The sequence below is a fragment of the Lontra canadensis genome, unplaced genomic scaffold (genome assembly GCF_010015895.1).
Source record: "Lontra canadensis isolate GAN:19392208 unplaced genomic scaffold, GSC_riverotter_1.0 scaffold35, whole genome shotgun sequence".
Classification (NCBI taxonomy): Eukaryota; Metazoa; Chordata; class Mammalia; order Carnivora; family Mustelidae; genus Lontra; species Lontra canadensis.
The window spans coordinates 820618-847474 of NW_022631029.1; the positions used below are offsets into that span (position 1 = coordinate 820618).

Here is a 26857-nt window from a genome sequence, read left to right on the forward strand (position 1 = left end):
TGAGTGTCTTTTGGCTTGCTTTCCTCTCTCCCTTTTTTCTCCTTCTCCTATGCTCATGTTTTGTTTCTTAAAATCACGTATGAGTGAAATCATAGGGTATTTGTCTTTCTCTGGTTGACTTATTTCCCTTAGCATAATACACTCTAGCTCCATCCACATTATTCCAAATGGCAAGTTTCCATTATATATGTATACCACAACTTCTTTATCCATTCATCAGTCAATGGAAATTCGGGGAACTGGGCCCTCTGATGGAGTCTCTCTAAGGCACTCAGTGGTGGGCTAAAACCAGCTCTTCCCAGCTCCATATTCAGTGATGCTGTGTTGATAACTTGAAATCAGCCACCATGGGAATATTTACATGATGGAAATTGACAAGCACTGAAAATCAGGACTTTTTTTTTTTTTTTGCTTTGTGTTGTTTCTTGGCTTGCTTGCTTGCTTACTTGTTTGTTTAGAACAACCCAGTTATTAAACATTTTCCAGCACATCATTGCAAACACCCACATTCTCAATTCTTTCCTCTAAGATCCCCCAGTCTTCTTATCTCACCAGACTCCATAAAGAATGAGATTTCAAGAAGCCAAAGGTGGCAGAAGTATAGCTCAACTAAAACGTTTGGTCTAAGATAAGGATGGGATGTTGGGTCCTGTTTGATAAGGTCTTTCCCTGGTTTTCATTTCTCTTCCAATGAACAATGTGTGCTTTTTACACCATCACAGAAAAAGGCGATGGCATGACTCCCAGGTCACCTCCACAGATGATTCCATGTATTCCCAGGTGTGTTGTCCTATTCCCTTTTGGAATAGCCAACCTTACTGGGTCATTGTGAAGAAACATGGGAGAGGATGCTTCCCTACATGATTTACAAAGCCCCCAAGCCCTACCCTTGCACAGAAAGCTCATGATTGGGACATATTCTGTAATTAATATTTATGACAGAGCTAGGGATGAGGGATTTTGCAAGATCTGTGGATGCTATTGTGACAATGAAGATAAGATTGTAATCTTCACAAAGACAAAGACTACTGAGTTTTATTTACCAAAATTGGCCTGGGATCAGATACAATACCCAATAAATATTTGTTGAATAAATTAAGTGAAGGAGGAGGAGAACCAGGAAGAGGAAGAGGGAATGATAGAAAAGAAGAAAACTTAGCATCCTCCTATATGCCAAGAAGGAACATTGCTGAGTGTTTTACATACAGGCTATCTCTGAATCTCTCAGCAGTCCTAGAAAGTAGGTCTTCATTTCTTGTAAGAGGAAACTGAAGCTTGTAGGAATATCTTATATTGTTGATGACGCAGGGATATGGGCACACTCTCATATATTGTTTGAGATGGAAAGCAAATTGTTAAAGCCTTTTGAGAAGGCAAACTAGCAGCCAAAATTTAGCAAGATTTTTGATGCTTTATGCCCTTCAAACCAGTAATTCCACATGTAGGAACTTCTTCAGAAAAAGCTCAATCTTATGCCTGGTGAGGTTGTTCATGTCAAATAGCAAGGTTATTTGCCTTGGCAAAAAAGAAAAAAAAACTAGAAACACTAGAATGTCCAATCATCCAGGAAATTACTTAAAAAATTATTGTCCATCTATTCTACGGGATATTGTGCAATTTATAAAACCAATGATGCAACATATGCACTGGAGTGGCTAAAATGAAAAAAAAAAAGAAGAAGAAAAAAGAAAATACCAAGTGTTGACTTGGATTTGGAACCCTTGGGGTAATGGGAGGGTGAAAAGTGGTACAACCTTTTAGGAAATGATCTGGCAATGACTACTGAAGTTATACATATATATTCTCTATTATCCAGCACTTTCACTTATAAGTGTATACCCAATAGAAATGTGTACATATGTTTATTAAAAGGCATATACTATATGTATATAGCAACATGGCTCATAATCTTAAAGAAAAAAAAAACAGAAACTACCCAAATGTCCATTAATAACAAATTGGATAAATAAGCAGAATGCTATAAAATATGCATCCTCAGTGAGAGCAGTATTTTACCCCCATAGGAGCAAAATTGACTTGGGGGAAATAAAAAATATACAGATATAAATACAATATAGAGATATAGATAGAAATAGGTATATATGTGATAGACACATAGATAGATAAACAGTATATCTGTGGTATTCAAGTTCATGGAGGGACAACTAGGAAAAATGTCTAAAATGGCTTCTTGTGAGGAGAGAATAATGAAGAAAGAAAAATACTCTTATAAAGCAATAAGATTGAGGATCTCCAGCCACGTGCAAAAAAAGATTGAATTTCACAATGTTGGAGTGAATAAAGCCAGATGAATTTTTTTATTTTTGCTAACCATTTATTTTTAAACATGCAGGTAACTGTTGCTTGAAATTCTTAAATGAAAGCAATCGTTCTTCAGCAAATGAACTAAAAGCATGATGTATACATCAAGCCAATTTTTCTGGTTTGTCTTAGATTTTTTTATGCATACAAGGACAAAACAACTAGTTGAAAAGTGAAAAGTACAAATGGCTTCGTCTTGTTTTTACAAAATTGACTAGTTCTTAGACACACGGATGGGGAGGAAGAACCATCACAACAGATAAAGGTCATAGGAATTCTTCAACAGAACAATACACGACCCCTTCAAATGCACCAAACCAAGCCATACATGACCCTGGACACACAGAGAAACAGATCCATCTGGCAACAATGAACGTAAAGCCAGATGAATTTAAAGCCTTTATTTCCTTGTTGATCTTTTGCTTAGATGATCTGTCCATTTCAGTGAGGGAGTGTTAAAGTCCCCTACTATTATTGTATTATTGTCTATGTGTTTCTTTGATTTTGTTATTAATTGGTTTATATAATTGGCTGCTCCCATGTTAGGGGCATAGATATTTAAAATTGTTAGATCTTCTTGTTGGATAGGCCCTTTAAGTATGATATAGTGTCCTTCCTCATCTCTTATTATAGTCTTTGGCTTAAAATTTAATTTATCTGATATAAGAATTGCCATCCCAGCTTTCTTTGATGTCTGTTAGCATGGTAAATTGTTTTCCACCCCCTTACTTTAAATCTGGAGGTGTCTTTGGGTCTAAAATGAGTTTCTTGAAGACAGCATATTGATGGGTCTTATTTTTTAATCCATTCTGATGACCTTTATCTTTTGATTGGGGCACTTAGTCCATTTACATTCAGGATAACAATTGAAGGATATGAATTTAGTGCCATTATATTGCCTGTAAGGTGACTGTTACTATATATTGTCTTTGTTCCTTTTTGGTCTGTTACTTTTAGGTTCTCTCTACTTAGAGGACCCTTTCAATATTCCCTGTAGGGCTGGTTTGGTGTTTTCAATTCTTTAGTTTTTGTTGTCCTAGAAGCTTTTTATCTCTCCTTCTATTTTCAACGACAGCCAAGCTGGATATAACATTATTGGCTGCATATTTTTCTCATTTACTGCTCTGAATATATCATGCCAGTCCTTTCTGGCCTGCCAGGTCTCTGTGGATATGTCTGCTGCCAATCTAATATTTCTACCATTGTATGTTACAGACCTCTTGTCCCAAGCTTCTTTCAGGATTTTCTCTTTGTCACTGAGAAGAAGCCAGATCCAAAAGAGAACATATCATGTGACTCCATTTATATAAAGTCCCAAAAGCAGAAGAAGTTAATCTATAGTGTTCTATATCAAGATAGTGTTTGGGGAAGGCATGAGCAGGGTAGTGACAAGAGAGGAAGCAGGACAGGAAATCCAGAGTGGGGAGCTGTTCACATTCTTTTCCTTGATTGGGTCCTGGTTACAAGGTCCTCGTGTGTTCAATGTGTGAAAATTCATTGAGTTGCCTGCACATTTTTTATTTGTGTTCTTTTCTGCATATAGGTTATTCTTCAAAGAAAAAAAAATTCAAAGATTGTAATTATTTGATGGACATTGGGGAAGGTATGTGTGTGGTAAGCACTGGGCATTGTGTAAGACTGATGAATCACAGACCTGTACCCTGAAACAAATAATACATTATATGTTAATAATAAAAATTTCATTTATTTATTTGACACAGAGAGAAATCACATAATCAGGGGAAGAGCCAGAAGGAGAGGGAGAAGCAGATTCCCCACTGAGCAAGGAGCCTGACTTGGGACTCCATCCCAGGACCCCAAGATCAAGACTTAAGCCAAAGGCAGATGCTTACCTCCCTGAGCCCCCCAGGTGCCCCTTAATGAAAAAAATTTTTTAAAGAAAACCAAAAATGAGTGGAGTGATGTGGAAAGTGACCCAGACATATAATTAAGTGAACAAAGCAAGTAACAAAACAATTTGGTGGAATGAGCCAACATGTATATAACAAACAGCTGTAAGTATATAAATCAAGGCAGACATGGGGATTTGGAGAAAAACTACTCAATCTGGGGCTGCGTTATCTTGAAACAAAAGGAACAAACAGGAGCATGAGAATGTTTCAGGTTGTTTTTTTTTTAATTTTTGTTATTGTGGTAAGATACACATAACATAAAACTTACCATTTTAACCATTTTTAAGTGTGCAGTTTAGTGGCATTAAGTATATTCACATAGTTGTGCAGTTGTCACTACCATCCATCTCCAGAATTTTTTCATCTGGCAAAACTGAAACTCTGTCCCTATTAACACTAACTCCCTACTCCCAGTCCCCTGGGCCCTGGTGCCCACCATTATACTTTTTCCAGCTGTGAATTTGCTACCCTAGGAATTTCATGTAAGTGGAATCACATAGGGGCACCTGGGTGGCTCAGTTGGTTAAGCGTCTGCCTTTGCCTCAGGTCATGATCCCAGAGTCCTGGGATAGGACCCTGAACCAGGCTCCCTGCTCAGCAAGGAGCCTGCTTCTCCCTCTCCCTCTGCCTGCCACTCCCCTTCTTATGCTCACGCTCTCTCTCTCTCTCTCTCTCTCTCTGTGTGTCTAATAAATAAATAAAATCTCTTTTAAAAATAAGTGGAATCAGCATTTGTCCTTCTTTTTGGTCTGGCTTATTCCACTTAGAATAATGTCCTCAAGTTTCACCCATGTTGTAGCCTGTGTCAGAATGTCCTTCCTTTCTAAGGCTAAGCAAGACCCTATTGCATGGATGCACCACATTTTGTCTATCCATTCATCCACTGGCGAACATTTGAGTTGTTTCCTTTTTTTAGCTATTGCAAAAAATGTTGCTGTTGAACACTGGTGTACAAATATCTGTTTGAAATCCTGTTTCCAATTATTTTGTGTATATACACAAAACTGGAATTGCTGTATCAAACAGTAATTCTACATTTACTTTTTTTTAATTTTTTTATTTATTTTCAGCATAACAGTATTCATTGTTTTTGCACCACACCCAGTGCTCCATGCAATCCATGCCCTCTCCAATACCCACCACCTGGTTCCCCCAACCTCCCACCTCCCGCCCCTTCAAAACCCTCAGGTTGTTTTTCAGAGTCCATAGTCTCTCATGGTTCATCTCCCCTTCCAATTTCCCTCAACTCCCTTCTCCTCTCCACCTCCCCTTGTCCTCCATGCTATTTGTTATGCTCCACAAATAAGTGAAACCATATGATAATTGACTCTCTCTGCTTGACTTATTTCACTCAGCATAATCTCTTCCAGTCCTGTCCATGTTCCTACAAAAGTTGGGGATTCATCCTTTCTGATGGAGGCATAATACTCCATAGTGTATGTGGACCACATCTTCCTTATCCATATGTCCGTTGAAGGGCATCTTGGTTCTTTCCACAGTTTGGCGACCATGGCCATTGCTGCTATAAACATTAGGGTACAGATGGCCCTTCTTTTCACTGCATCTGTATCTTTGGGGTAAATACCCAGTAGTGCAATGGCAGGGTCATAGGGAAGCTCTATTTTTAATTTCTTGAGGAATCTCCACACTGTTCTCCAAAGTGGCTGCACCAACTTGCATTCCCACCAACAGTGGAAGAGGGTTCCCCTTTCTCCACATCCCCTCCAACCCATGTTGTTTCCTGTCTTGCTAATTTTGGCCATTCTAACTGGTGTAAGGTGATATCTCAATGTGGTTTTAATTTGAATCTCCCTGATGGCTAGTGATGATGAACATTTCTTCATGTGTCTGATAGCCATTTGTATGTCTTCATTGGAGAAGTGTCTGTTCATATCTTCTGCCCATTTTTTGATATGATTGTCTGTTTTGTGTGTGTTGAGTTTGAGGAGTTCTTTATAGATCCTAGATATCAACCTTTTGTCTGTATTATCATTTGCAAATATTATCTCCCATTCCGGGGGTTGCCTCTTTGCTTTGTTGACTGTTTCCTTTGCTGTGCAGAAGCTTTTGATCTTGATGAAGTCCCAAACGTTCATTTTGGCTTTTGTTTCCTTTGTCTTTGGAGACATATCTTGAAAGAAGTTGCCGTGGCTGATGTCGAAGAGGTTACTGCCTATGTTCTCCTCTAGGATTCTGATGGATTCCTGTCTCACGTTGAGGTCTTTTATCCATTTTGAGTTTATCTTTGTGTACGGTATAAGAGAATGGTTGAGTTTCATTCTTCTACATATAGCTGTCCAGTTTTCTCAGCACCATTTATTGAAGAGACTGTCTTTTTTCCACTGTATATTTTTTCCTGTTTTGTCAAAGATTATTTGACCATAGAGTTGAGGGTCCATATCTGGGATCTCTACTCTGGTCCACTGGTCTATGTGTCTGTTTTTATGCCAGTACCATGCTGTCTTGGTGATCACAGCTTTCTACATTTACTTTTTTGAGGAACAACCATATGCTTTCCATGATGGCTGCAGCATTTAATTGAATGTTCTGGTTTTGCTGAATACATTTCAGTATTGTTTGAATATTCCACTCCTAGATATAAACCCAAGAGAAATAAAAACATACAGCCACACTAAGACTTATATACATACTAATGCTTATAGCAAAATCACTAATACTAGCCAAAAGGTGAAAACAGCCCAAATACCCATTAATTGATGAACAGATAAACAAAGTGAGGTATATTCATAGAATGGAATGTTATTCAGCCATAAAAAAGAAGTGATGTACTGACACATGTTATAACATGTATAAAACTTAAAGAAATGTTAAGTAAAAGAAACAAAATACACACACACAAAAAAACACACATATCCCATTCATGTGGAATGTCCAGAACCAGAAGATCTACAAAGACAGAAAACAAATCAGTGGTTGCTGAGGGCTGTGGGGAAAGATTAGGGGCAATAACTAAAGGGTACAGGGTTCTTTTATTGAGGTGATGAAAATGTTCTAAAACAGGCAGTGGTGATGATTGCACAGCATTGAATATAGTAAAAACCATTGGATTATACACTTTCAGTCAGTGAATTGTATAGTTATGTGAATTAGATCTCTTTAAATCTGCTAGCAAAGCATAAAATAAAGTGAACTGAAATTCAGGCTGAAAGAGAATGTAGGAGGAAGGTCATGAGGAAGAGAAGATAGCAGTTGTATCTGATCATGCGGATGGACCAGACCCACTGTTGCTGAATACCAATTGTGCCAGTCATTCGTTGGGTGACCTAGGGCAGTCATTTCACTTCTGAGTCTCAGTTCCCTCGTCTGCAAAGTGGGAACTACAATGCTGAGCTCTTGGGACTGTTGAACACTTGATGACGTGATAAACAAGTGAAGTTGGTATTATCTGCCCAGTTGCATGTAGAAAGGATGGAAGAAGGCATAATGATAGAAATGATGGATGATGGATTGATGGTAGCCAGATGAGCTGGACCCAAGTGTTGCTTTGTGGGTGGGCTGGCATAAAAGCCCCAGCTGATCTGAATGCTCCACCTCAGCCTCCTTAGCCAGGGGAGTGTTGGTTAAGCTTTGCCATGACTCATTTCATGGGCGTTTGGTTCCATCTCCTCACCAAGTCTGTGCCAAGGGTGTGTCCCTCCCACCATGAGGTTTCTTGAGTGACAGAAAACTCGCTTGCAATAAAGGGCCAGATGGCTGTGCTGGCCAATTTATACACAGGTCTCTCAGCAGAAACGCTGTCAGCCCCATCTCCAAGGTTAGCAGGTGGACTTGACCCCTCCTCGGCGCCTAGCCCTGTTGGCAGCTAGCAGAGTGGCAAGACTTGGACTGGCTTTAAGGAGCAGCCATCTCTAGAGTCAGTAAGTGATTTGGCAGGTACTAGTCCTCTCTCTCTATCTCTATCTCTCCTCTCCTCTCCTCTCCTCTCCTCTCCTCTCCTCTCCTCTCTTCTCCTCTTTTCTTCTCTCCCCTCTCTCTCTTATTCTCTCCCTCTCCCTGCATGAATGAATGCTCTGGTCAGTTTTGGCAGAACTAAAGACAGTTCTATCCATCCATTCATCCATCTACCCATCCTTTCTTTATTTGTTCATTTGTTTATTATTTGCTTACTCGATAGATTTCCTCAGCTACCACCTTGGTGCCCATTCCCACCCTGGTGACCCTGATGGAAACAGAGATAAAGAAATTAGGCTTTCAGCCCTAAAAACTGAGCTTCCAGTTCAGCCACTAGAATAAGAACCAAAAGCACTACTGTCACACAAGTATAAACATGCAAGGCTCTGACAGTCTGGAGAATGGAGAGGCAACTTCCAGTGGGTTAACAGGATCATAAAACCTCCCTTGTTGTGCCCTTGCTGTAAGGCATCTAGTGTTCCTTTAAGGTCCTTACCAGATGGGAAAACTGAGTTGGAGAGGAGAATAAGATATGCAAGTTTACACAGCTAGGAAGGGGTAGGGGCAAGACTTGATTCTGATTTATTTGGCTCCAAAAACCATGCCCCTTTCACTTTCTTTCTCACAGTGTTTGAGTCCTCTTTCCTTACTACACTGGCTCCAGTGTGTGTGTGTGTGTGTGTGTGTGTGTGTGTGTGTGTGTGTCTGTGTGTCTGTGTGTGTCTGTGTGTGTGTAAGAGAGAACAAAAGAGTTTTTTTAAGATTTTATTTTTAAGTAATCTCTACATCCAACATGGGACTTGAAATTACAACTTCAAGATCAAGAGTCACACACTCCACTGAGAGTCACACACAGGGTGTCCATCTAGACACCCTGAGAACAAGAAAGATTTAATATTCATTTCTGTCATAGACTAGAGCTACATGAGGGGAGGAAGCATGTCTGTCTTACACAGTCTATTCCCAGTGGCTGGCAAATAATAGGCACCCAGAAAATATTTGCTGGATAGATAGATAGATACATACATAGATAGATAGATAGATAGATAGATAGATAGATAGATAGATGCATAGATGGATGGATAGATAGATAGATAGATAGATAGATAGATAGATAGAAAGAAGGATGGATGAGTAGATGGCAGGGGGAAGGCATAGCAGACCTGATGCCATCCAACTTCACAGAGAAGGGTCTTCTCTAGTAGAGACACATTCCAGACTGAAGGGAAAGTATAAGAAAAGGCAAGGAGATGAGAGAATACCAATAATATGACAGAAGTCATTCTGTTCAGCCAGAGAGTAAAACTGAACTCAGAAATGAGAATGAAGAACTCAGACAGATGGTCAGGCTCAAGGCAGAGGGAGGGAGGTAGACTGATCTATTTGGATTAGAAACACACTGGGACAGTTCCAAAACAGTGTTCCCCACTTTGATGACATAGTCTTTTTAAGCCCAATCCCAGAGTATCTCCCTGTTGGATGTCTCCCCATCCAGTCAGCTCCTGAGCAGCATAGAGGAGTACATGGGGCTGTTTTCCCCTTCATCAGTCCAGGTCCTTTGAGGGGAGTGGAATTCCAGTCTATCACAAGCTGGTAAGTGTCCTGAGGAAAAGATACAAAAAAATCCAGGGGGATGGGATTTTTAGGGTGGGCCTAGCAAGAGTTCTGGGAGCATCCAAGGATGGAAGACACCACTGGAGTGTCACACTAGAGAAGCCATGTTTCATGGACTGTCATCTCTTACCCAGGTCTGACCATGAACCAAGTTCCCACCACTAGGTTTCTATTTAGGCACAAAAATCTGGATAGACAAGCTAGTCTGTTCCCTGAGCCCCTCTGCCTTCCCTCGGAGACCTTCAAACTATCTTCTCTTGACCCCCCAGGATCAGCCAAGAGTGCTGAGAACCGGACTGAGAATCAGAGGAAACATGAGCAATCCTCAGCCTTTGGAGGAGGTGGGCTGGGTGCAGTTTGGGGGAGAGGGGTGGGACCACCTGGATAGAGAGAAGGTGAGGAGTTTAATGTTTCAGAGATAATGGAGAGGGTGAAAATCATGATGTGGGTTCAGAACTAGAAGGTGCTCTGGGATCATTCAGATGGAGAAAAAAAACAGAGATGGAAACCAGGTTGGGGTGGGGGGCCCTGGTGTATCTGTCTCCACAAATTCTTATCACTATGGTTGATACTGAAGATAAGAAAAGAAATTTTGATCCCAATATTCTTCCTCAGAACAAGGTGGGATCTCAGTATTGGCCTCAGAAATTCTGAGACCTCTTTATAAGAGGGAGTGATGCTCGTAACACTCTTGGGAAGGACAGAAAGAAAGCCAAAGCCACCAGTGTGGTAGTTAGAAGGGACTTTCACAATCCCCCATAAATACACTCATTGTCTATGTTTGAAAACTGAGACTCAGATGGGAGCAGTGACTTGCCCAAGTTCACACAGAGCCAGATCCCAGGTTAAGTGACCAGATTTGGCAAATAAAAATAAAGGATGCCCACTCAAATTTGCTTTTCACATTGAAAACAAGTAATCTTATAGTGTAAATATATCCCATGCTATATTTGGGATATACTCATACCAAAAAAACACTTATTTTTATTTGAAATTTGAATGTAACTGGGCATCCTGTATTTTACCCAGCCACCCAACCCCCACACCTCTTTGGACCACATCCTCTGCCTCTCCTTGACGTCCTCATCCCTCTGATGATCTTTGTCAACTCTTGGCCCAGGAGGTATACGACATGTCAGGCGCCCGCTTAGCCCTGACACTGTGTGTCACCAAAGCCCGGGAAGGTTCAGAGGCAGACCTGAATGCTCTGGAACGCATGTTCCAGCAGCTGGGATTTGAGAGCACCATGAAGAGAGACCCCACTGCCCAGGTATTGTACTGCCAGTCCCAGGCCACTGAGGGAGAGGGCTGGACCAGTTGGTGAGCTCTGGGGCCACCCCTAAGTCTGGTCATTCCTCTCACTCCAGCAATTCCAGGAAGAGCTGGACAATTTTCAGCAGGCCATGGATGCTCGGGATGACCCCATCAGCTGTGCTTTTGTGGTGCTCATGGCACATGGGTTAGAAGGTCAACTCAAGGGGGAGGACGGACAAATGGTGGAACTGGAAAACCTTTTCGAGGTTCTGAACAACAAGAACTGCCGGGCCCTGAGAGCCAAGCCTAAGGTGTACATCGTGCAGGCCTGTCGAGGAGGTGGGGACAAAGCCAAGAACATGGCATTTGTATTCCTAATCCAACCTAACCCTAGATCCAGAGCCCCAGCTAAGCCTTGATGTGCCAGTCTGTCTCATGGTGACCTCCCATCCCCATCTTTTTCTCTGACTTTGCCTTTTCCTCTTCTTGACATTTCAGAACAAAGAGACCCTGGTGAAACAATAAGTGGAGGTGATATTGTAATGATCACAAAGGACAGTCCCGAGACCATCCCGACATACACAGACATCCTCCACGTCTACTCAACTGTGGAGGGTATGAGCTCGCAGCTGACAGAGGGTGACCTCCTGCCCCTCCTCCTTGCACACCACTCCTAACCCTTGACCCCTGGGCTCCTCCAGGACACACCCTCTTCCACAGCCTCTTGCCAATCTTCTCACTCCCATTGGAGCTCTCCTGAGCCCTCTTCTCTGAATTCCTTAGGGTACATCTCATACAGACATGACAAAGAGGGCTCCTGCTTCATCCAGACCCTGGTTGATGTGTTCACAGAGAGGAAAGGACCCATCCTGGAGCTTCTGACAGAGGTAAGTTGGGACAAGGTACCTGGAACCCTCACCCAGCCCAAGCAGGTAGGCTGAGCCTCTTCCAAACCTGTGTTTTCCCCCTCTCCTGCCCCCCAGCCCCAAATCCAACCTAGGTCCCAACACAGAAACTAAGATACCCACCTCCTAGCGATGAGTTTCCAAAGCAGGAAATTCTAAACATCAGAGTATTTGAGATAATTTAGATGAAATACAGATAAATTTCTATAAACAAAACCCATAGGTTTAATCATGGGTTGAGCAAACTTTTTTTCCTTCTAATGATTTTATGCTTTTATGGTGGATTAGAAAAAACATAACAAGAATGTCCAACCAATGATTTGATAAAGATTATGGCATAGGATGAGGCTGTAAAGCCTCCCACTTTAGGACATGGAGACCCACCTCCCTTGTTCCCCAACCTTCTCCTTATTGGCCCACCACACCAGCTCCCCTAGAGACCCAGCCCCAATCTGACCACATCTCTTGTTGCAGGTGACCCGGCGGATGGCAGAAGCAGAGCTGGTTCAGGAAGGAAAACCAAGGAAAGTGAATCCCGAAATCCAAAGCACCCTTCGAAAACGGCTCTATCTGCAATAGAAGTGGAAAGGGCAGGGAGGGGCTGTCTTTCAAGTGCTCTCTCTGCCCCATGGATGTTTAGAGGCAGCTCCCACTACTCCCCTAAAATCTTCTCTTCCCAAGGCCAAATGGCATCCAGCCTTTCTTTCATCACAACCCTCATACAGATCCTCTATCTGTCCCTGTCCTTCTTAAAGCAAGTGAGCCGAAACACAGCACAAGGCACAGCAGTAACATTAACACTCACTTCCCTCAGGGTGGAATTTTTACCTCTATTAATACAACCTTAGAGTTGTATTAATTGAGTTTCTCTTAACTGAGTTTCTGTTCCTATCTCCAACTGAAACACTTTTCTTTCTCCCATTAATTATACCTATGCAAATGTAACTGCAATTTTAAACCTCAAGATTTTCCACTGATAAACCAATGCCCACTCACCACTTCCCACCCCAATCAAACTTCCACTGGATCCTGAACCTCACTTCGAGTTATAACACCTCCTTCTGAGAACCATATCCATTGCCATCTCCCAGAGAGTCCCTCCCAGCCCCTGGAAAATTAGTAAGACAAGAATCATTCTTTCCAACACTCCTCTTCCTTGGCAAGCTGGTACCTTGACATCATTCTCCTTTCAGCTCATGGGCTCTCTCTGGCTAATGGAGCTGTTTCATCTTTTTCTGAGCCTCACTCTACTAACTAACTCTCCCCAAGGCCCTGGGCTCTGCCTTCTTCCCAAGAAAATCCATCCATTTATTTCTTCTCAAGTCTTCAACTTTTAACCACTCTGAATCAGGGCATGTTAGAGCTATGGCAAATCCTTAGTGTCACCCTGTAATTTTTCAGATGCTGTGGTAGAGACCCAGAGAGCTTAAAAGTCTTGTCAAATGCCACACAGCAGGGCACCTGGTGGCTCAGTTGGTTAAGCATTTGGCTCTTGGCTTTGGCTCAGGTTATGATCTCATGCGTCATGAGATCAAGCTCTTTGTCTGGCTCTGCACTCAATGCGGAGTCTGCTTGAAGATTCTCTCCTGAGGATTCTCTCCATCTGCCTTCTCTCTCTCTCTCTCTCTCTCTCTCTCTCTCTCTCATAAATAAATAAATAAATCATTTTTAAAAATGACACACAGTAAGTCAGTAGGAGGGTCAAGGTCTGGTTTGCAGCCCAGCATCCTTGCCATGGCCTGCTAAGTCTTGAACATCATAAAACTTTTCTAGTTAGAGGAACTTCCTAATAAAGGTTCTCCCTACTTGGCAGTAGGAGCTTTTTGGAAGACCCCCAAGTCCTCGATACCCAGCAGTCAAGAATACTTCCATGAGATGCTGGCACTGGCCGGGAATTTGAACTAGATGCATTACCTTCCAAGTCTACGACTCGTGTCTCCTCATCTCTAGCCTTGACCTTCCCCACTGAAATAACGTGCAGACATATCTGCCATCATTGAAAATTCATGGTTAAAGATGAGTCCTTTCTCTCCAGTTCCTCCTCCAAGTTTTACCTGGCACCCCACCCTCAGACCACAGGTTCTGAATTCTGCAGTTATCTATACTCCCCTCTTCTTGTCTCCTTTCAAATGCCAACAAGCACAAGTTTCAGCACAGCCTGACTTTGAAACAGTTCTCACACCTGTCTTCCCTTCCCTTACATGTCATTCTTCAGGCTCAAGTTCCATCCTCTATGTCTGCATCTTTGCATCATCTTCCTTCCTTGCCTCTCTGCCTGCCCACTTCACCTCTCCTCTGCCCTAGATCTACAATTCCTGACCTCCACAGAACACTCAAGAACACAGAGTAGTGTCCCGTTACTTAGATATCAAGACCAAACTCCACATCCTGATTTCACACTTCCTTACAATTTCCCCCCTTACAAGCAATCAGCTAAACTCCATCCTGAATTCACTTCTCCAATAAAACTAATGTCCTCTGACTCATTCCTGCCTCTGAGGCTTTGCTTACCACCACTTCCCTGAGCTGGGGTGCCCCTTCTCTCACTACTTCCCATGCAAATGTATTCTTTCTAGTTGATTCTACACTCTCACCCAAGATGAGACACTGACGATTACAGGATTGACAGCAGGAACAAATCTTGGATCAACATAATGAATGCTCAATAAACAGATGTCAAACTTTAAAAGTATGTGTTGGAACCTGCTCTATGCTTAAAACATGAGGCTAATGTGAAAGACATTATAGATTTAGTTCCTTTTTCCTAATGGCCCACTGCCTCCCAGACAAGTCTATCATGAATAGAGAATCAGGAGCCTCATCTCATCTTTCTCAAAAATGCAGGTGTGTTTGAAATTTATAGTTAGAGGCCACACTTCCATTCCAAATGGTTATGTTTTTCACGATTGTGTCATCTTCAGAATGTTCCTGAAGAAGTTTCCAGACACAGAACTATAGCTTTTTAGAACCATAAGGGACCTTGGAGATCACCTAGTTATAGGTTCACAAATATTTAGCTAGTGTATCACGTCTTTCTCATCTGGGTGCCCATGGCAGACATGACTAATCAATCACACCTTTCCCACTGATCTTGGGTGCTGCCTCAAAGTATTTCTTCTCTTAGCACTCCAGGAAACATAAGCGCATCATTGGGGAGGGACTCGCCTAGAGTCACCAAGTTCTTTTTTTTTTTTTTTCAAGGGAAGTTAGAGAGGAGAAGAGAGTTGAGGGAAATTGGAAGGGGAGGTGAACCATGAGAGACTATGGACTCTGAAAAACAATCTGAGGGTTTTGAAGGGGTGGGGATTGGGAGGTTGGGGGAACCAGGTGGTGGGTATTAGAGAGGGCAGGGATTGCATGAAGCACTGGCTGTGGTACAAAAACAATGAATACTGTCACGCTGAAAATAAATTTAAAAATTTTAAAAACAAAAAAACAAAAAAAAAACATTGCCAAGACCAATGTCAAGGAGCTTTTTACTGTTTTCTTCTAGGAGTTTCATACGTTTAAGTCTTATATTTTCTTAAGTCTTATATACCATAAATATAAGACTTAAGAAAATATAGAAAATATAGAAAAACTAAGAAAATATAGAAAATATAGAAAAACTTAAGAAAATAAGACTATAGAAAATATAGATTTTCATGTATACTGTAAGACAGGGGTTCAATTTCATTCTTTTGCATATGGATATCTACTTTTCCCAATACCACTTATGGAAGAGATTACCCTTTCCCCATTGTGAATTCTTGGTATCTTTGTCAAAAATTAATTGATCTTAAATGCCTGGGTTTATTTCTGAGCTCTCTATTCTATTCAACTGATCTATATGTCTGTTTTTACACCAAAATCATACAGTTTTCATTACTATAACTTTGTAATACAGTTTGAAATCAGGAGGATAACTGCCTTGATTTCTGGCACTACAGACTCACCTATATTTCTCTGCTCTACACCTATAATGACCCATTTATCCTAGGGGTATTTTTTTAAGCAATGTCATTGTAGTAAAAACTGAAAAACTGATGAGCTAGAAAAACAGCAGTGCTGAAGTACTCAGAAATACACCAAAAAAAAAAAAAAATCAAATTAGGGTTACTGTGTGTAAACATTAATCATTAATATAATTTTGAAAAGTTCCTCAATTGGTTCTTTTCAGTATACTGTAGGGATTTAGTTTGGGGTTTGTTTTTTTTTTAGCTATATCTTCAGGAATTAAGATACATATCAACACATGAAATCAGTACTCAAGAAACTAAAAGCTAGATGGGTGAAGGGTATTAAAGAGGGCCTCTGTTTTGATGAAATCTGGGTGTTGTATGTAAGCAATAAATCACTGAATTCTACTTCAGAAACCAATACTGCACTGTATGTTAACTAAGTAAAATTTAAATTAAAAAAAATGAAAAAATAAAATAAAGTTCTTTTTTTTAAAGATTTTATTTATTTATTTGACAGACAGAGATCACAACAAGGCAGAGAGGCAGGCAGAGAGAGGGAGGGAGGGAGGCTTCCTGCTGAGCAGAGAATCCGATGCAGGGCTCAATCCCAGGACCCTGGAATTATGACCTGAGCGGAAGACAGAGGCCCAACCCACTGAACCACCCAGGCTCCCCGAGTCACCAAGTTCTTAAGTAGCAAACCCAAGCTCCTCATTCTACAGTAGTAGCAGTAATAGCAGTAATAACATTCTGCAGTGATAGGGCAGCAGTGAAGGCTTTATCCATGGGAATGGCAGAACAACTGGCTGAGGCAGGGTTGAGTACACAGGGCTAAGTAGATCTGGGATGATGCATATACTGAGTGCTATACACCCACCAATGTGAAAACCTGTGGTCCAAACACCCAATGATTCTAGAGTCTCCAAATAAAAACAGGGATCAGCAAACTATGCCTCCCTTGCCAAATCCAGTCAGCAACCCATTTTTGTAAACGAAGCTTTATTGGCACACAGTGATGCTCATTCCTTTACACATTGTCGATGGCTCCTTTTACCCAACAATGGCAAGCTTAAGTAGTTACAATAGACAATATATGGCCTGCAAAGCTGACAAGATTTACTACCTGGATCTTTTCAGAAGTGTGCCAGCCCCTGCCCTAATGTCCTTGCAACAAATTCCCATTTTGTTGAAATCAGCCAGAGCTGCTCATCACCAGAACTATACCTGATACAAATGACAGCACTGAAAACAATGACTTAATTCTTTAAGACCCCTCATTAAGTATTCCCCCCAAGTATTTAGTAAGGATTTGAAAGGGTATCCTGGAAGTTTATTACTGAGTATCAAGGGCACATCCAGGTTTTGTGGGACCTGTACAATTGCTGCAGGAGGAGTTTCTCCTTAAGAAAAATACAAAATTACCAACCCAGAATTAGTACAGCCATATAAGTGCATTGTCAGTTCTCTCCCAAGGCCTTGGAGGAGCCCATGAAAGTGAGGTACCAGCAGCTTATGCTTTGATAGCCTCCTGGAAAACACACATCTGTCTACCACCTGTTTTCTAAGCCATTCTCCAAGCATAGCAGGGATGGTCATTTTTTAAAATGAAAACCTGCCCTGGAATGCCTGGATGGCTCGATTAGTGAAGCATCTGACTCTTGATCTGAGCTCAAGTCTTGATCTCAGAGTTGTGAGTTCAAGGCCCACATTGGGCTCCATGCCCCCCAAAAATGAAAATCTGACCTGCCATGCAACCTCTTAAAATCTTTCAGTTGTTTCCTACTACCCTTTGAATAAGAAAAACAGTCTTAATTTGACTGCTAGGTCCCATGTTTTCATCTCTATCCCTTCTCTCTTTCTATTCCAATCACATTGGCCTTCTATTTTTCCCAAAATAAGCTCTTTACCACCTCAGGTCTCTCTGCCTAGATCATTTTTCCCAACTACCACTTATCCTTCGTATCACAGTTCAAGTATCATTTCTTCAGGGAATTCTTATCCATCACTCCAGAGAAGATAAATGTTTATAGTTCTTTGCAGACTTTTTCCTCAAACCACAAGTCACACTAAAATCTGCACTCAATGGCTCCAAGACAAGACTTCTGTTGTCATAAGCCAATGTGCTATACTTTATATCGAAAACCAAAAAGCTTCCACCCCTAAATTACTAGAACGCATACAGCAATTCAGTAATGTGGCAGGATGCAAAATCAATACACAGAAATCAGTTGCTTTCTTATACACTAACAAGGAAACTATAGAAAGGGAAATTAGAGAATCAATTCCATTTACTATAGCACCCAAGAACCATAACATACCTTGGAATAAACCTAACCAAAGAGGTAAAGGATCTGTACTGGAGGAACTACAGAACACTCCTGAAAGAAACTGAAGAAGATGGAAAAACATTCCATGCTCATGGATCAGAAGAATAAACATTGTTAAAATGTCATACTGCCCAGAGCAATCTATACTTTCAATGCATTCCCAATCAAAATTTCACTGGCATTTTTCAAAGTGCTAGAACTAACAATCCTAAAATTTGTATGGAACCAGAAAAGACCCTGAATCGCTAAGGAAATATTGAAAAAGAAAAAAAAAGCTGGGGGATCATGTTTCCTGATTTCAAGCTTTACTACAAAGTTGTGATCACCAAGACAGCATGGTACTGGCACAAAAACAGACACATAGACCAGTGGAACAGAGTAGAGAGCCCAGATATGGACCCTCAGCTCTATGGCCAAATAATCTTTGACAAAGCAGAAAAAAACATACAGTGGAAAAAAAGACACTCTCTTCAATAAATGGTGCTGGGAAAATTGGACAGCTATGTATAGATGAATGAAACTTGACCATTCTCTTACACCATACACAAAGATAAACTCAAGATAGGTGAAAGATCTCAACTAAAGACAGGAATCTATCAAAATCCTAGAGGAGAACCTAGGCAGTAACCTCTTTGACATCAGCCACAGTAACTTCTTTCAAGACACATCTCCAAAGGCAAAGGAAACAAAAGCAAAAATGAACTTTTGGGACTTCATCAAGATAAAAACTTCTACACAGCAAAGGAAACAGTCAACAAAACAAAGAGGCAACCCACAGAATGGGAGAAGATATTCGCAAATGACACTATAGACAAATGGCTGATAGCCAAGATCTATAAAGAACTCCTCAAACTCAACACCCAAAAAACAGATAATCATGTCAAAAAATGGGCAGAAGACATGAACAGACACTTCTCAAAAGAAGACATGCAAATGGCTAACAAACACATGAAAAAAAATGTTCATCATCATTAGCCATCAGGGAAATTCAAATAAAAACCACATTGAGGGCACCTGGGTGGCTCAGTGGGTTAAAGCCTCTGCTTCTGGATCAGGTCATGATCCCAGGGTCCTGGGATCGAGCCCCGCATCAGGCTCTCTGCTCAGCAGGGAGCCTGCTTCCTCCTCTCTCTCTCTCTCCCTGCCTCTCTGCCTACTTGTGATCTCTGTCTGTCAAATAAATAAATAAAATCTTAAAAAAAAACACATTGAGATACCATCTTACACCAGTTAATTATGGCCAAAATTAGCAGGCCAAAAATAACAGGAAACAGCAAATGTTGGAGAGGATGTGGAGAAAGGGGAATCGTCTTACACTGTTGGTAGGGATCCAAGTTGGTGCAGCCACTTTGGAAAACAGTGTGGAGATTCCTCAAAAAATTAAAAATAAAGTTATCCTATGATCCTACAACTGCACTACTGGGTATTCACCCCCAAAGATACAGATGTAGTGAAAAGAAGGGCCATATGTATCCCAATGTTCATAACAGCAATGGCCACAATCGCCAAACTGTGGAAAGAGCCAAGATGCCCTTCAACATATGAATGGATAAAGAAGATGTGGTCCACATATACAATAGAATATTACATAATCATCAGAAAGGATGAATACCCAACTTTTGTATCAACACAGATGGGACCAAAGGAGATTATGCTGAGTGAAATAACTCAAGCAGAGAAAGACAATTATCATATGGTTTAACTTACTTGTGGAGCATAAGGAATAACACGGAAGACATGGGGAGATGGAGAGAAGTGAATTGGGAGAAACTGGAGGGGGAGACAAAACATGAGAGACTGTGGACTTCGAGAAACAAACTGAGGCTTTTAGAGGTGAGGGGAAAGGGGGGATGGGTGAGCCTGCTGGTTGGTCTTAAGGAGGACACATATTGCATGGAGCACTGGGTGTGGTGCATAAGCAATGAATCTTGGAACACTGAAAAAATTAAATTAAATATAAAAAAATAAAAATAATAAAATAATTAAAAATATAACTAAAATAAGCCAATGTGCTTCAGGGATCATTTGTTACTGCAGCATAATCTAACCTAATCTGACTGATACACCAGACAAGGTCAAAGGTCTAAAGTGGAGGGTTCAGTTTAAATGTGACATTATAATGAAAGATGCTTTGAGGTTCCTAGAAGCCAAATACAAAGCTCACAGAAGCCATGAGATAAAAACAAATCCACTTTCTATATATATGAATACATTGAATCATATGGAAAGTTTATTCTCTTAATCATCTCACAACACACACATATATCAAATTGCTGTGTTGTTGTATACCTTAAACTTACACAGTGTTATATGTTAACTGTATCTCAATAAAGCTGGAAAAAATCTTAATAATTTTTTTAAAAAGTATATCCACTAACAAAGGAAGCACAAGGAACTCATGACCTAAGTCATTTCAAAGGCCTCCAGTTCCAACATAAGACATGAGAAACTTGATGGAATGTCTATCCTCCCAAATTTGGAATACAAACTGGTCTGCCTTCATTCTGATTGACTAGGTTATTTGGAAGATAAAACATGTCAGCTGTTTATGAAGTTGTTCTTACAGATGATCAATTATAGAAAATGAGGTCACCCTCATTTTGGTCAATTAACTAAACCAATCACCATCCTGCTATACTTCCTTGCCCACAGCCCACACCCATGGCCTCAAGTCAAGCTCCTTATGTCCATCTGGTTTCCTGTTATGTTCTGACAGCATGAGATACTAAGAGGAAGATAGGGAGGAGGAGGAGCAATGCATGAGTTGAATCTTCTGGTTTTGGTGGCCAGCAATATCACATCATTCCAGTTTCTAACTTTTTTGCCCCATGGACAGAACAAGCATCATCATGCCCCCTCATGTGTACCAGCAACAGCTGATTACCAATCCCTCCTCAGAGCTATCTGTTGGTACAAGATCCCATGATACTCCCATGATACCCATCTCTCCCTCCTCTAAGCTTCTGGGATCTGATAAGTTCAGCTCTTCCTTTTGTTTCCCAAGCTATGTTGACTAACTGATTCCCATAGGATGTCTCTCTGTTTTAACTCTAGTATTAGATTGCCTTTTCTGTCCTCCATTACCTGTTTAACTAATTCCCATATTCAATTCTTTCTGTTAAAATACCTTGAGTGTTTCTATACATGGATAAACCTTGAAAACATTATGCTAAGTGAACTAAGCCATTACACAAAAGGACCAACATTATACAATTCCTCTTACATGCAGTACCCTAAGTAGGTATATTCACAGAGATGGGATGTAGATTAGAGATGCCAAGGTGGCTCAGTCAGTTAAGCATCCCTCTCTCGATCTCAGCTCAGGTTTTGATCTCAGGGTTGTGAGTTCAAGCCCCATGTTGGCCTCCATGTTGGGTGTGGAGCCTACTTAAAAAAATAAAAATAATAATGAACATTGGGTGTTCTATGAAACTGATGAATCACTAAAGTCTACCTCTGAAACTATATGTTAATTAATTTATTTTAAATTTTTAAATAATAAATAATAAAAGAAGATAAAAATAAATTTTAAAAAAGAGATGGAATGTAGATTAGAGGTTGTCAGGGGCTGGAGGCAGAGGAGAATGAGGGTCTATTATTTGATGATTACATAGTTTCTGTTTGGGGAAATAGTGATGTTGGTTGTACATCATGAATGTAATTCATCTCACTGAACTGTACACTGAAAACTAGTTAAAAAGACAAATTCTGTGTTATATATATTTTACAACAATTTTTTTTTAAATTAAAAAGGTATCATACCCAAAAGCAATGAATTGTAACACTTTAAATGGTAAATTGTATGGTATGTGAATTATATCTCAATAAAGCTGTTTTAAAAATAGCGATGAGCCCTGGGTGTTATATGCAACTGATGAATCATTGATCACTACATCAGAAACTAACAATGTAAGATATGTTGGCTAATTGCATTTAAATTAAAAAAAAAAAAACTTGAGTACTTTGCAGTGAAGAAAACTAACCAAGTGAAGGAGGTGTTTGTGTGGATTTCATGTACCTTCTGAAATGATATGATAAAAGGGGCACCTCACCTCTAGGGCACTTTTTCCAAAAATCCATAACCCCAACCTAATCATGGGGAAAATATCAGACAAATTCAGATCAGTTGACATCCCACAGGCTGCCCAACCAGTCTTCCTCAAGACTGTCAAGGTCATGAAAAACAAGGAAAGACTGAAAAACTATCACAAACTAAAGCAGAGTGGAGAGACATGACAATTAAAAATACTGTGGTACCCTATGTTGGTGCTTGGAACAGAAAGAGGACACTATTGGAAAAACTGGTCAAATCTAAATAAAGTCCTGAGTCTCGTTTTTAAAAAATAAATAAATAGGGTGTTTTCAACCCCAATTCCATAATACCATGCTAACGATGAGAAAACATCAGACAAACCTAAAATAAGGGGTATCTCACAAAATATCTGACCAATGACACTCTTTAAAACTATCAAGTTCATGAAAGACATGACAAGACAGAGAAATTGTCATAGATCGAAGGAGACTAAGCAAACAAGATCATAAGAACAATGTGGCATCCTGCTTTGGATCCTGGAACAGAGAAAGGACATGTGTGCGTAAATAGGTGAACTCTGAATAAGAGTGAGTAGTACTGTGGCAATGTTAGTTTTAACAAATGCACTCGGGTTACATAAGATACTAACATTAAAGAAATTAGAACATAAACTCTCTATATTATTTTTGTAACTTTTCAGTAAATCTAAAGGATTCCAAAACAAAGAGTTTATTGAAAACAAACAAAAATTGTAACTGGCATAGTTTTTGTTTCCCTGACTTAACCCTGATTGCTAAAGAATGTAATCATCACTGAATATAAGGTAGGGGAAGTTTCTAATCTATGTAAATCATTTCATCAGTTTTAATACATTGCTATTAGAATACAATGCAATTTCCAAGGCATGATAAAAGATTGGCAAATCATAAAATTTTTGTGTAATGCTTGATATTTCTGCAATGCTTATTTTTTCAGCATTTTAACATTTCATTTTTCCAGTTTTATTGAGATATTATTAGCATCCAGCACTACATAAATTTAAGCATACAGCATAATTTCTTGACTTACATGCATTGTGAAATAATGACCATAGTAAGTTTAGTCATCTGATCTCCTTTTCTGAATTTGGTTTTGGGATTTTTGTTTGGTTAGTTGGTTTTTGGTTTTTTGTTTTGTTTCCATTTTTGTTTGGTCATGTTGAATTTTGACATTGTGCTTAACTGGAGAAGAATTTAAATTTTTGATCCTGGCGCTCGGGGTTAGAACATTATTGTGTCAAGATGAATTATCATTCAGCCACTCTACACCATCCCAGGTGGGTTAAACTCTTTAACAAAGGCAACACATCTGCTCCTTTAGACAGATTTACTGTGACAGAAGAAACTAAGGAACAGATACTGAGCATTTCCTGACTACACCCAACATTTTCCCACTGATTATTCTACAGAATAGGGTGAAGCCAGAGCTGGTGGGAAGACTGAAAAAATAATCCTCCCTTCCAAACCACAGAATTAAAGAATGTTTGCACACCCAGAAGACACACCCCTGTAGTTTACATCAATTATGCATATATCCAAATGGGTTTCCTATTTTCCAGTTTTCCAAACTTTGGTCTTTTGCATTCTACCTTCATCCCATATGTACATATCCCTGCCTTCATTATTTCATTGATTTTTTTAAAGGATTCATTTTTTTATTTAAAGGCAACAACTATCCACACAATACTATTTGTTATTAAAAGGGACAAAGGACTGATTTAGGCTACAGCATTTGGGCTACAGAACTTTGAAATGTTATGCCAAGTGGGAAAAACCCTTATTATATGATTTGATTTATATGAAATGACCAGAATAGGCAAATCATAGCAAGAGAAAACAGATTAGTGGTTCCCAGGGGCTGGGGGAGGAAGAAATGGGACTGACAGCTTAATGGGTATGCGGTTTCATTTTGGGCTGATGAACAAGTTCTAGAATTTGAATACACCAAAGATCACTGAATCCTATACTTTCAAAGGGTGAGTTTATGGTGTGTGAATTATGTATCAGTACAGTTATTTAGGAAACAGTTACCTATTATGATAAGTGGAAAGTTAGTATCCTTTGCCATAAATTGGAGACAAGCATTAAAATATTATTCAACCATAAGAAAGGAAATCCTGCCATTTTTGACAAAATAGATACACTTTGAGGGTATTAGGCTAAGTGAGATAAGTCAAGCAAAGAAAGACAAATAGTATATGATATCACTTATATGTAGAATCTAAAAAAGCTGAACTCAGAGAGAGTGGAATGGTGGTTACCAGTGGGAGTGGGGAGTTGGGGAGATGTTTTAAAGGATACAAACCTTTATCCTGGGTGGCTCAGTGGGTTAAAGCCTCTGCCTTCTGCTCAGGTCATAGTCTCAGGGTCCTGGAATCGAGCACCACATCGGGCTCTCTGCTCAGCAGAGAACCTGCTTCTTCCTCTCTATCTGCCTGCCTCTCTGACTACTTGTAATCTCTGTCTATCAAAGAAATAAACAAAATATTTTTTTTAAAAAAGGATACAAGCCTGCAACTAGGAGATAAATAAATTCTGGAAATTTAATACATAACATAGTGACTATAGTCAACAGTACTATATCATATACTTGAAAGTTGCTAATGATGTATTATATATTGGCTAAGTGAATTTAAATTTAAAAAGCTAGATCGTAAATGTTCTCACAACAGAAAAAGAAATTATAATTATGCAATGTGGTAAGGATGTTAGCTAATACTATGGTGATAATCATATTGCAATATATAAATGTATCAAATCAACACATTGCCTATCTTACAAAATGTTATCTGTCATTTACATCTCAATAAAAAATACACACATACAACAAAATTTTAAATGTTCAAGATGACCAAAAGTCATCTCAATGTACCACCAATGTAAATTTCACAAAGTCTTGGGGCACCTAGGTGGCTCACTGGGTTAAGGCTCTGCTTTCAGCTCAGGTCATGATCTCAGGGTCCTGGGATCGAGCCCCACAGGCTCTCTGCTCAGCAGGGAGCCTGCTTCCCCCTCTCTCTCTGCCTGCCTCTCTGCCTATTTGTGCTCTCTCTGTCAAATAAATAAATAAAATCTTTTTTAAAAAAAATTTCCATGAAATCTTTCAATACCATGACCAGGATCCTGGTCTATGCCTCTTTGTGCACATGTACAGACATTTCTCTAGGGGCGGAACTGCTAAGTCAAAGGTGTGAGCACTTTTATCTTCCATATGTTCACTTATTCACTGCATTAAAATAATTTATCACACCCCTAAGGAGGACACCATTGCATGGAGCACTGGGTGTGGTGCATAAACAATGAATTTCAGAACACTGAAAAAAATAATAAAATTAAATTAAAAAAAAAACTTGAGAAAGGATGTTACACAAACAGTAAAAAAAAAAAAAGATTATCAAGCCCCTATCAAATGTCAAAGACTATTCTAGGTACTGGAAATAGTGTAGTTGACAAAGACCCTGATGTTATGGATTCTGGTGGGGAGACTGCCATTGAACAAGAGCATAATGGGTAGCACTGTGTGCAATGGAGGGGGAAAAGGCATTGTAAGGGGTTCAACAATGATGCAGGAAAGATGCTTTTTTATTGGGGTAAAATACACATAACCTAAAATGTACAACTTTAACCATTTCAAAGTGTACCATTCAGGAGCATCAAGTACATTCACGATGTTGTGCAATCATCATCTATATCTAGTTCCAGAACATTTTCATTTCCCCAGAAGGAAACACCATGCCCAGATGAGTGTGGTCAGGGAAATGGTATCTGAGCAGAGATCTATTTAAAGGAAGAACAAGTGAGAATCATGGGAAAATGTGATGGTCTTGGCATGCTACCTTCACCCCCAACCTACATACCTCTGTACTATTATTGTATTCTACTTTCCTTTAACATAATTCTTTTCTTTTATTACTTAAAAGCAAACTGTTACCCATATGACAGAGTATCATTTGACATTTTTTTATGTTATCCTTAAGTTGTCTTTTTTTTTATTGTGTTGTTAGTCAGCATACAGTACATTAGTTTCTGATGTAGTGTTACATGATCCATTGTTTTCACATTAACACCCAGTGCTCCATGCAATACATACCCTCCTTAACACCCATCGCCCAGCTCACCCATCTCCCCATGCTCCTCCCTCCTAAAACCCTCAGTTTGTTTCTTGGAGTCCATAGTCTCTCGTGGTTCATCTCCCCCTCTGATTTCCCACTTTCGTTTTTCCCTTCCTTCTCCTAATGTCTTCCATGCTTATTCCTTATGTTCCACATATATGGTTTCACTTAAATTTGGCAGTTTAAAAAAAGAATAAAAAACCTTGAAAACATTATGATCTTAAAGGTAAGACCACCCTGTGGTTTGGGACCCACAGAAAGCAAGGACCCACAGGTAGAAATGTGAGGAAAGAGATTTTAGCTTTACCTCAAGAAGAATCTTAACACACGAGGGGGAGGAGTCAGATGGCGGAGAAGTAGCAGCTGAGACTACTTCAGGTAGCGGGAGATCAGCTAGATAGCTTATCTAAAGATTGCAAACACCTACAAATCCAACAGGAGATTGAAGAGAAGAACAGCAATTCTAGAAACAGAAAATCAACCACT

The 26857-nt window shown here is 39.9% G+C and overlaps 1 protein-coding gene across 2 annotated transcripts; it reads left to right on the forward strand.

Annotated features, from left to right (window-relative positions):
- Positions 1-7923: 7923 nt before the first annotated feature.
- On the forward strand, positions 7924-12911 carry CASP14 (caspase 14). Of its 2 annotated transcripts, none has more exons than XM_032868507.1 (7): positions 7924-8129; positions 10031-10102; positions 10882-11031; positions 11129-11354; positions 11514-11630; positions 11799-11902; positions 12395-12911. In XM_032868507.1, the coding sequence occupies exons 2-7, from the start codon at positions 10076-10078 to the stop codon at positions 12497-12499; spliced, it is 729 nt and encodes a 242-aa protein (XP_032724398.1). In that variant the 5' UTR covers positions 7924-8129; positions 10031-10075; the 3' UTR covers positions 12500-12911. The 2 variants fall into 2 exon arrangements, with proteins under 2 accessions (XP_032724398.1, XP_032724397.1); XM_032868506.1 differs by having other exon boundaries at positions 7924-8113.
- Positions 12912-26857: the final 13946 nt, after the last annotated feature.